This window comes from Cornus florida, unplaced genomic scaffold (assembly GCF_030987335.1).
Source record: "Cornus florida cultivar Cherokee Brave unplaced genomic scaffold, ASM3098733v1 CherokeeBrave_3.0.0_Hap2_Chr11, whole genome shotgun sequence".
NCBI classification, from domain to species: Eukaryota; Viridiplantae; Streptophyta; class Magnoliopsida; order Cornales; family Cornaceae; genus Cornus; species Cornus florida.
Genome location: NW_026775581.1, coordinates 73,796,641 through 73,808,572, shown reverse-complemented (window position 1 = coordinate 73,808,572; position 11,932 = coordinate 73,796,641). Strand labels below are relative to the sequence as shown.

The following is an 11,932-nucleotide window of genomic DNA, read 5'->3' as shown; positions in this document are numbered from 1 at the left end:
GTGTGTTTAACTGATGCTGTTTTGTTGCAAGGAGAAGTGGCATAAACTCTGCACTTAGGACAGGCACCAAGTAAAACTGACATTTGAATTACTAGCTATCAAAAGAGACATCACTCTAACCTACTATAGTCTGGACATAATATTAGTCTTACATATGCCTCCAATGCTTCTTAATTATGTCATTTTTTTTTTGTTCAACCAACACAGGGTCCAACGTTCTCTTTCAAGCGCTTGCTCAGACTGTATAATGCTGTTGGATGGTATCAATGTCTAGTCCTTTCAGCTTCACCACCGATTCGACGTGCCCCTTCAGCGTATGCAACTCCCGAAGCCTGCAACAAGAAGCCAATCCGCATTAAGCGGAAATGGAAGTAAGGTGAATGTCAAATCTTGAATCTGCTTGCTTAAACCAACACATTAACATATAGTAGAGATAGGTATGTTATTTTGATTTCCAAGAATTTCAGTATTCCGTTTCATTTTAGACATTTTTTTTATTTGATTATTTATTACTATCCCTATTTTTTTTTAAGTATTCAATCAGATGTCTGAAAAATACTCCAAACATCATGGTTTTTCCAAGGGAAGATCTCAATGTGGCACAAATCAGACTTATTGTTGTGTGACTTAGTTAAGTTGCTTCTTTCGACGCTTAGGAACCATAACATGGGTGTCCAAAGAGCCGAGGCTTAGATGTCAGTGGCTCGATAAAAGAAGTTTCTGAAATCATTTTCACCAGCAAACTTGAGTGGTCTAGGCATGAGAGTGTTTCAATGAACTAATGTAGAAAAACTAAACTGCATTTCTTACCTTGCAACCTCAGCCCGTCTCTTTGCTTGCTCTGCAATCTCCGAAAGCTCCCTATAACTGCTCTTATCGGAGAAAATATTAGAGGATTCAGGTGGCTGAAGGCCATGTAGAGTCCTCTGTGCAGTTGCCCATTGTGCTTCCCTCTCTTCTTTCCCGTAGTTACTCTTGGTAGTAAAGGCGGTCTGTTACAAGAAGAAAGCACCATAATTAGCTAGTGAGTCAGAAACCATGTCGAATTACCAAGATTCAACCGATTCATTAACTGAAATGCGAGCATACCCTATTTTCCAAGAGAGTATCCCAAGCCTTCCCACTTAGAATGTATCGGATGGCGAATTTGAGAATGTCAAGTGGAATATATGTTACCACGCTGTAAAGCCATATGACCCCAGCCCAACCCCAGCCACATCCTTCTATCTTTGCAAAACCCCAGTTGGCGTAGACAGCTATTAGAGTCGCAACCTATCAAGTACAACAGAATAATTTACATGTTCATTAGACCAAGCTATCCAAATAGTTTTCCTGATTTCAGTGTCAGAATATTAACATCCAATATATGCATAGAACCAAATTCACCATAGAGTACAGAGTACTAGCACATTTTAATGAAGATCAGTTAAGTCCATTGCGCTTCACATTGCATTTCATTAAGTTTCCTAACGCATTTAAATAAGTCCACTCCTGTTTCGCTTTGAAAGGAGAGGAGATACCACCAGACCACGTGCCTCAGTGGTATTAATACTTTGGTGTTTAAACGAGCAAAAACTTGGCCTTCTCTAGATGGATTTCGACATATAGAGATCGCGAGATTAGGAAAATTCTTACCAATTGAGCTACGAAGAAAGCTGTGACTAAGAGTAATCCAGGGCGTTCTACAAAGGACCAGCTGCGAGACCTTGTAACAAATATGAGAGCTTGACTCACAATGCTCACTTGTAGGTACAAGCATGCCATCATTTCACGAGGGTTGTCTCTCACTGCTCTTACACCGAATTTGTCCTGATTTTGAACAAAATAAATAAATAAAAAGAATCCTTGACATTCGTGTAACCACAATATTTTTCGCGTAGTAAATTAGATTTTCCTACATGGAAAAAATCAGTATCTATCATAATCCAGAAGAACAGAACTGTCGCTAGTGCCAGGTAACCACCAAGCACAATGCCTGTTGCAAAAATCTCTTTTAGTTTCCAACTGTCTGGCATTGGAGATGGCTTCACTCGATCCTTTGAGATTGTCATGATTGTTCCTAGAATTATACGACGAATCAATCATGAACATGACAAAAAAACCAAACTAAGCAACAAGGATATTTATATTTGATTGAAATCCATGTTCAATAGTTGATCTGATCTTACCATCATTTAGAATGGCAATAATTAGAACCATGAAAGGAGCAAAATCAAACTTCCATATCAAAGCAATGAGCATGAACCCAAACTGCAACATTGAGTATAAAAGAGAATAAAGAATCAATCAAGTTTTATAAACAAAGTAGCTGAATTGTAGATTGAAAAAAAAATAAAAAACCAATACACTTACCACAATTCGGATGGTAATTGAAACAGCATAGATCTGAAAAGGAGAAAGGTCAAAAGAGAGTATAGTTAGGCACTTCACAAGTAGGTCATAAAACTTTGATCTCTCTAGGAAGAAAAGAGTTGACTTACCGTGTAGTTTTTCATCCTTTGAAAAATTGCCCTGCTAGTGAGCACTGCACTTATGATGACACTTAACCCCGGTTCAGTAAGGACAATGTCGGACGCACCTCTAGCAGCATCAGTGGCATCAGCAACAGCAATTCCGATATCGGCCTTCTTCAAAGCAGGGGCGTCATTGACACCATCTCCCGTCATTCCACAAATGTGCTTTTTCTCTTGCAACCTTTTTACAATTTCGTATTTATGCTCTATCATACAGAGAGCAGCCCATCAGAACAACAAAGCACATTCAAATTTTCAAAATCTGAGGTTTTGCCATTGGAAAATTTTGGAATTTTGGATTAAATCAAACTTGAAGAAATGCAATGAATGCATTGTTTTATCCACAATATGGTAAATGTCTGAGAGTTGAAGAATCTAGGAAACTTCAGAAAGTTTTGGTATAGTTTGATGTATTTTCAAAAAATTCACAGCATAATCAGAAGGGATTGGAAGGGAATTGTTCAATGACCTATACAAGAGAAAAGTGGTGTTATTATTTTTTTCGGATGGAAAATATGGCAACAGAAATCCCACCTGGAAATACTCCAGCGAATCCATCAGCCTTCTCGATCAACTCATCTACAGGGAGGGCTGCAATGGATGCATCCTTGTCTTGGCCGAGCAATGAAGAAGAAGGATACATGTTTGTTCCCATTCCTAGCCTGCGACCAGTTTCCTTGGCAATTGCAAGTTGATCCCCTGAGCATTGAGGAGAAAAGTATATAAACAAAAACAATAGGAGCAAATAAAATCTAGATTAAGAGGAATAGCATATAATAATTATTACCGGTAATCATCTTTACGTTAACACCAAGATTAAGAGCTCTTCTTATGGTTTCTGCACTGTCGTGCCTTGGTGGATCAAACAAAGGCAATAGGCCAACAAGCTGCCATGGTGCCCCAGGACTCTCTTTTGTTTTCTCAGGTACTTCCTGCAAACAAATCATGAAAGCAATAGTAAGACAAAAGCATTCTGTTAAATAAGCTAGAGCAAATGCATCAGGGTTGTATTTCTAAACCTGTCTAGCAACTGCCAAAGATCGAAGCCCACGTTCAGCAAACTTCTCGATCACAGAATGAACCTTCCTCCTGACATCCTCCTTGCAGTTGCAAAGGGCTAGTATCTATTCGTAAATTATTAGAACGAAACAAGACACCATTCAATTATCTCATCCTGAAAGTCTCAGGCTTCATTTATTGTAATAAAGAAAAATAATCATACCTGCTCGGGGGCACCTTTGCTGGCTCGATGCCAATTTCCACTAGCATCAATGTAGGTCAGAGCAGTCCTCTTGTCCACAGGGTTGAAGGGAAGAAAGTGAACCTCCCTAATTCCAGCTCTTGCCTGCCCAAAGTAACAAGAGATAAAAATAAAACAACTATAAGAGTATAATGCTTGATTAATTCTTGCAGAAAATAATAAAAAATGGGACAATCATCAATGGAAGGATATAATTCAGACATACCTCCTTGGGGTCTGCAAGCATCCCTACGATGGCAGCATCAATAGCATCTTGATTTTCGGTTCGTGAAGCCTTTGCTGCATACAGCATTACTTGCTCTTTCTCCACGCCTTTTGCGAACACTTCAATCAGGCTTCTGTCAACAGATAGCTTGTTCAGGGTAAGAGTTCCGGTCTTGTCACTGCAGAGAACATCCATGCCCGCCATTTCCTCAATGGCAGTCATTCTCTTGGTGATTGCACCCTGCTGAGAGAGCCTGTGGGAACCAATGGCCATGGTAACGGATAAAACAGTTGGCATAGCAATCGGAATTCCTCCAATCAAAAGAACCAGTAAATTGTCAATTCCATCTCTGTACTTTCGGTGCTGTATTGGGTACATGACTATAAGCTCAATGATTATCCCGACAAGAATCGAGCAAATGCAGAAGTTACCAATGGCAGTGAGAACCTTCTGAAAATGCCCAACTTGGTTGGTGCTATCCACTAAATGTGCAGCCTTACCAAAGAAAGTATGAACTCCTGTAGCGATAACAACTGCTTCAATCTCACCTTGTTTACAGGTTGAACCAGAGAACACTTCATCCGAGGGGTTCTTAGTAACGGGGAGGGATTCTCCGGTGAGAGCTGATTGATCAATCTTCAGGGGATCGCCCTCAAGAAGCCGAGCATCGGCTGGCACTATATCTCCCAACTTAATGCTTATGATGTCCCCCGGAACTAGGATAGCTGCATCCTGCTCAGTCCATCTACCATCTCTCAGAACCTACATTTCATTACCCACAAATAAGTCAACAAAGATGAGAATACTGAATATGACAGGAAGAACATGTGAAAATGTTTCGTGTTCGTATAGATTTTGTTTCACCTTTGTTTTTGGAGCAAGTCCAGCCATTAGTGCTGCTGCTGCATTGCCAGCATTGTTTTCCTCAATAAAACTGATCGTAGAGTTGATGACCAATAACGCAATGATACCTACGAAATCCTGCCAATCCGGTGGTCTTCCATTGCCGTTTGCTAGGGCAATAGCCATCAAAGCAGCAGCTTCCATCACCCATGATAAAGGGTTCCACATAAAGCCCAAAAACTTGAGGACCTTGCTCTCCTGTTTGTAAAATCATCAAACCATCATATGCTGCAACTTCATAAAACAAAAAAACATAGAAGAAGAGAGAACACTAGACAACTATCAGATATGCTGAATTAGACCTTTTTCTCCTCTAGTTTGTTTGGTCCGAAAATTTGAAGCCGGTTGGCTCCTTCGTCTGATGATAGACCTTCTTTTGTACATTTCAATTGCTCAAACACTTCATCTACCGGAATTCTTTCCTGCAATCAGAAACCACGATCAGTATCCCCAAATAAACATGAAGAAGCTACACAACAGTTTGTTAACTTACAACTAAACAAGAAGAAAAACATAAGAATACAGGCAAAAATACCGACTTCAATTGTTCTTACATGGTTTAAGGTTTCAATTTCAGAGTCATGTCTCTATTTAGGAAGATAGTTCATATATAGTTTTCTTTGTTTGGAAATCATCCCATTAATCTGCTTTCGTTTTTGCTTCGAATAAATGATTGTTACACTAACGTAGCCATGTCTTACTGCTTGTGTTGTTACTAGTTTCGACAGACAGGTAGCTCGACATAAAACACAATGAACTCACATTACATATCACAGATACTTGTCTAACTCGCAAAAATAAAGACAATAATATTTTAGGTGCTGTATGATAAAACTGAAAATAAGTACGGGAAATTTGAAGAGATGAATTTTAAGTACTAAAGTTTTTAAGTGATAATTAAAAAAATACAATAATAATATTTGATATATTTTCGAATTTTTAATATTCAGCATTCAATGACTAGTGATGTCCTATCACTTAAAATTTTATTTTATTTTAAGTGACCTAAGCGCTTAGTTTGTTCAGAATTAAGCGATTGAGAGTAATCAAACATCACCTTAGTTCTCCATATTAGAACAATAAAATAAGTAACTGGCTTTCAGATTATAACTGAAAAATCAGTAGAAGTCCCCAAAAAAAGGGGGGGAAAAAAAAGAAAAAAGAAAAAAGCACATTAAATTATGAAAATTTTGATTACATTCTTAATGGAACATGATAATCAAACTTGCTTAGGCAAAAAAAAAAAAAAAACCTTTATATTCATTATAGAGTTCAAATGTAAACAGTTTCCACGAAATATCATTCAATATAGTAACAGTCATTGCAAAAAATAAAAAAATAAAAAAATAAAAAAAATAAATCCAAGCTAATATATATCACTAAAACTGGTAATTTTCTTCTACTAGACTGATGTTATCAAAATTGTCCTTTATATAAATTAAATTTCTTTTCCTGCGGGAAGGTAACCTTAAAATAAATAATTAAACAAAGATAACTAGTCAAAATCTCAAACCGGGCCATTTATGCCCATTTGATGCTTTCATGTGTGACCCGTACGTGTGGATCCTACATGAATGTATCAGACGCTACAAATGGATCAGCAAACATGGTTCAAAACTTCAAATTAATTAATTGTTTAATAATGGATACATCTAATAATAGGAAAAAAGAAAAAGAAAAAAAAGAGGAGACATATTAGGCTATTAATTAATCACAAATAAATACTCTATTTTAATGTAACAAACTAAAACGCTGAATGTACTAAAGAAATATATTTATTTACCAAAAGAGGAAAAAACAAATACTACTCCACTAAAGAATTACCACCAAAACCCAAATCCCTAAATAGAAAATATCCCTTTCAAATGGCAAAAATACCCACTGAGGTCATTCGTGGAATATTATATTATATTAGTATCTTATTGGAATATCACTGTCAAAATCAAATGGTTTATCATGTTGACATTCTTGTCCATCATCACATCCTGATTCCGTAACAGATGGACCGTCAATTTTAACATTGAATTTTATAATTAATAACGTTATTAATACTTAGGAAAATAAATAAATAAATTTGAGCGCGTGAACCCCAATCACTTAGGGTCCATCGTGAAACGTTCGGATCATTCATTTTTCCAAGCAACAGAGCGCGTGTATTTTACGCTCCTCAGGAACAAACTCGTTGTTCTCTCTCCCTTAAACCCAGCTTTGATTTTAAACAGAAGCACAAGCGACAAAACTACACAGCCAATCTAACGGAACTGAATCGCCAACCACTGCTATTCATTTCAACAATATATATATATAATATATATAAACACACATATACTTACACAAATTCATATACAACACAAGCGTGTATATATTTGTGCACGTGTGTCAAACGTTTTTTTTGCTTTTCTTTTTGTAATCATCAAATTGATTACACCAAACTATTTCTGCGCTCCATTTCCGGGACCTAGACTGTGGTGATGGTGTCGGTTTTTTTTTCTTACTACATAATTCACCACAATATATATATATAATTATACCGTAATTCACCACAGAATATATATAATTATACTAATCACACAATTATAAAAAAAGATTAAATCCAACTCTAAATTCTAAGATATGAACTGAGACTGACTTTGATTATGAGATTAAAATCTTTATATATATATATATATATATATACACATATAAATTTTAAACCGTTATATCAGAAGGTTAAGTTATTAAACTAAAGTAAGATTACGAGCACCGTCTACTACCGAAAAGATTAAAATATTGCCTCGTAGAGATCTCTCTCTCTCTCTCTCACACACACACACACACACACAAAAAAAAAAAAAACCTTAAAAAAGTCGAATTTTGCTATAGATGTCAACCAAATGATATCTGAAAATTATACTAGATTGATCAGAAAACATATCTGAAGACAACCCATATATAAATCACTAGAGATATATATATATATGTGTGTGTGTGTGTGTGTGTGTGTGTGTGTAGAAGGAAATTAAGAGAAAAGTATATATGTATATACCAGATCAACGGACTCGTTTTTGATCTCCTCCAGACTGATGGCCTTATTGCTTCCCATCTTGGTAGAGAGAGAGAGGGAGGGAGAGAGAGAGGTGAGTGACAGACACGAGAGAGGATGAGCTGTGAGCTAATGGAGAGGTGAGGGGGAGAGTAAAATATATGCAAAAAAATCACTAGAAGTCATCAAATTGGACTAAAAAACTAGAAGGAACAAAGTCTAGAGAGAGAAAGTGGTTTAGAGAGAGAAAGAGAGGGAGGGGAGGGGAGGGGAGGGGAGGGGAGTTGTGGAGGTGTCATGTGAGTTTGTGAGGATGGACATATGGACCTGCAGCCTCCATCCGCAAATAGCTTGAGATGAGAGTCTCATTTACCCTCCTATATATATGTTTTTATATATATATATTTATAGTCAAATAAAAGGGGTCTAAATGTCTAATAAATGTATTTTTATATTGAGCTTATGACGTAAATAGTCTTCATATTTGATTCTCATAGATTAAATTAGGGGCAATGACGTCATTTCATTTTAAAATCAAGTGTATTTTTCTGGTACTTACACACCAGTCCCCGCAAAACATGTGGGAACTGTTGTAGTGTTTGAGTCATACTTTTCCAAAATATACAAATTTTTATTTTTATTTTTTTTTTGGGACACAGTATAAAATGTGAATTGCATTTATTACTTTCCAATAATAAAAAAATAAAAGTAAACAAAACAGTCTTAGTAACGCCTCTGTGGGACCAAAATCCTTTGCACTTTATGCCATTTTGTCTTGTTTCTACCCTCCTGTCTCGCGCGTGCAAAGGGGATGCTCCAAAGTCCATGTATAATTTGAGTGTTGACAACTTTTGCGCTCTTGTTTTTTTTTTTTTTTTTTTAAATTTTAATATGGAGTCTCTGATTAAGGCACGAATTTTAAAAACACTCAACAACTCGATTAATTTATGAGAATCCGGAAAGACGTTTTTTCACGTGAATCGTAGCGAAAACTAGTCACAAAAAATAATTAGCGAGACTCAAATTTTAGACCTTGAGTTTATTAAGCATTAAAATTTAACAAACAAACTGTTGGGCGGATACTACACTTACACCTTGTTTTTTCCTTCTAGTCTTCTACTCTACTTTATACCGAATATATATATATATATAATACATATAATTTTTTTCTTATTTACGGCTAGTCAATTTTAACACTGGAATAATTTATAGATTTTCAATTTATATGATCAAACTCAACACCATACGTATTATTTAACCTCAATTATTCCTTGGAGAATCAAATAGTTTATGAAATGCGTATTATATATATATATATATATATATATTTTTTTTTTTTTGTTGGGTAAGATTTCAATTTTTCTATGGTTTGAAGCTTAACTTGCAATTCATAGGTGCAACCGAATCAAATTCATTTTTTTCTCCAATCACATTACGCCACGTTACCTATTTTTTTTTTCCCGAAAAAGAAACACGTGAGCTTGTGTAGCTGCCCATGATTTTTGTATGGTTATGGTTGCATCACGGTTGTTCAAATTTAGTTCGAGATAACATACATGCAACAAATAGCTAAATCATCATTAGTGCATCAAAATATATACGCATCATAAATAATCTCTAAAATTAGTAACAACTAGCAAGACTTATATTGCGTATTCCAAAAGAAATAATAATTATATAAATATATTTTTTGATTATAGTAATTATATAAATATTCGTAGTCATTAAAACTGAATATCCATTTGAGTTCACAATGCCATTGTGGATGGAGCTTTTATAGAGGTTTGGAAATGGAATCTTCATTTTAGTTTTAATTATTGTACTTATGAAAAATATATATATATCATACTTGTCTACTAACTAATGAATAGGTGATTTTTAGTGACTGATGTGGTCCAATCACAAAGGTACACATTGTCTGTAATTATAAAATCGGAAAAATAATAAATAAGGGCAACACATAGAGTAACTGAATTTATTCCTAAAAAAATTATTTTTCTTATTTATTAATTTCTTGATTTTGAAATAACAAATGATATGTGCAATTGTAATTAGACCACATTAATTGTTAGTATAGATATCGATGGATGAATAGGCAAGTATTATTCAAAAAAGAATAATATCAAATAAAAGAATAAAGCTAAAATTTATATAATTTCATAATGGAAATAGGGATGTGAATCACTTTCGTAAAAAGGAGGACAAGTTGCACACCAACTACTGTACAACCATTCCGTTTGAATGGCGCTATCCAGATAGACAGACGAGAGAAAGTATGTGGGGAATAAGAATATAAATAAATAAATATAGAAAGGATAAAAGTAAGAAAAAGAATATGGAAAAAAGAAAAAATTAAGTAATATATCCAGTATCTATGATTAAGCAATATATCTACCTCAATTTCTAATTTCATGACGGTGTGATTTTAATTAATTTTATTAATTTATTGTCAGATTAAAAAATCACACAGTCACACACACTTGTCTTAGTTAGAGGTCATATCTCAAATTAAGTGATAAGGCTTGTCTGCTTGCTGATGTTGTACAATCATATATGTATACATAATATATAATTACAAAATAAAAAAATTAAAAAGGGTAACTGAATTTATTCGAAAAAAAACAGTTATTGTCTCTATTCAGTATATTTGTGATTTTATGTATTTATGATTGAACCACCACTTCAATCACAAATGCACGTATAATCTGTAATTATAAAATTATAAAGATAATAAATAAAAATTATAAATAATTTATTTATCGATAAGTGGACAATTCTTATACTAAATGGATTACCGTCTTTCACTTTAAAATCAATTTCGTTCACTTTTTTTCTTTTTTATAAAGATTGGCTACAATACCATCTAGAGGACATTTAGAGGTATGATTGCCTCCGGAGTTCCCACTAACCATAAAGACAAGTATATATCACCAACCATGGCTCAACACTCAAGGTATGATGAAAACGCTTCTCATATACATTATATATCTCTATTAAATCATTACTATCGTGTACTCGTGGAGATATTGGATGAGTTTGATATATGATGTTATTGGCATGCACGTTAAGTAAGAATGACGTTAGTGCACCATACGTTGAAATTGGTCTCGTTTATTTATAAAAATTATTTTTAATAAATTAATATAATGTATTTTTATTAATTGATCATATCAATAATATATGAAGACCTTCGTAACACTGCCAATTGAGTTTCTACCCATTTTCTTTGAAGCATCTTTTGCATTCCCTCCCCACTCACCACTAAAATCATCTCTCTCTATCTCAATTCGATACAACGCCCAAAATTGGTTACTTATTTAAAACATATATTCATTGCTTATTTATCAAGTTCTTTTCTTTTTCACCACCAATTTTAAAATAATGAATAATATTTCATTTTTCTCTTTTGACCTCTCTTAAGGCCTTTCATAATATATCAATTACGTATCACACACACTCCAAGGGTTTAGGCGGCAAAACTTTCTATTTGAGGACCAAATGGAGGTTGCAAAAAGACATAAACTTCAACGTACTCCACCAACATTTTCCCAAATGGATTTAATGCCATTCGCATTGCTAAGATATTGATAAGATTATGGTCCTAAAATAAGATCGTGAAATTGATCAATTCAAGTACGAACTTACTTCTTATTCCTTCATGTGGGTAATTGATCAGGGTCAAATGTGGCATTACGAATCGTCTTAATTTAACGGCTATATTTCATGTTGACATTTCAATAAATAGGGATCATAGTGGGGTAATTCATTATTATAACTACTATGACGATTATCTACCTCCCCCAAGTGAACCCAATCCTAATACTCTTTCCTTCCCTTTTCTTCAGTTTGGCAATTTAAATATAATAAATGGAGTAGAGAAAGAGGAATAAGATTGATGTGTGGTTTGCATCTCAACCGTACACGTGTCCATCGTTGTTGCTTGCATTGACTATGCCTATTGCCGTGATTTTCTTCTCAATTGATTGTGGTGGAGATTTGTTCAAGAGTGAAGGGTGGTGTTGACCTAT

General features: G+C 34.7%; 1 protein-coding gene across 1 annotated transcript; it reads right to left on the bottom strand.

The window, feature by feature from the left end:
• Nucleotides 1–62: 62 nt before the first annotated feature.
• LOC132287012 (plasma membrane ATPase 4-like) lies at nucleotides 63–8,261 on the bottom strand. Its single transcript, XM_059789471.1, has 16 exons — nucleotides 7,908–8,261; nucleotides 5,185–5,304; nucleotides 4,844–5,080; nucleotides 3,980–4,741; nucleotides 3,736–3,858; nucleotides 3,533–3,637; nucleotides 3,301–3,445; nucleotides 3,048–3,212; nucleotides 2,481–2,719; nucleotides 2,353–2,385; nucleotides 2,169–2,250; nucleotides 1,899–2,059; nucleotides 1,636–1,809; nucleotides 1,090–1,272; nucleotides 811–992; nucleotides 63–332 (listed from the first exon to the last, which is right to left on the bottom strand). The coding sequence occupies exons 1-16, from the start codon at nucleotides 7,962–7,964 to the stop codon at nucleotides 236–238; spliced, it is 2,865 nt and encodes a 954-aa protein (XP_059645454.1). The 5' UTR covers nucleotides 7,965–8,261; the 3' UTR covers nucleotides 63–235.
• Between the last annotated feature and the right edge of the window lie 3,671 nt (nucleotides 8,262–11,932).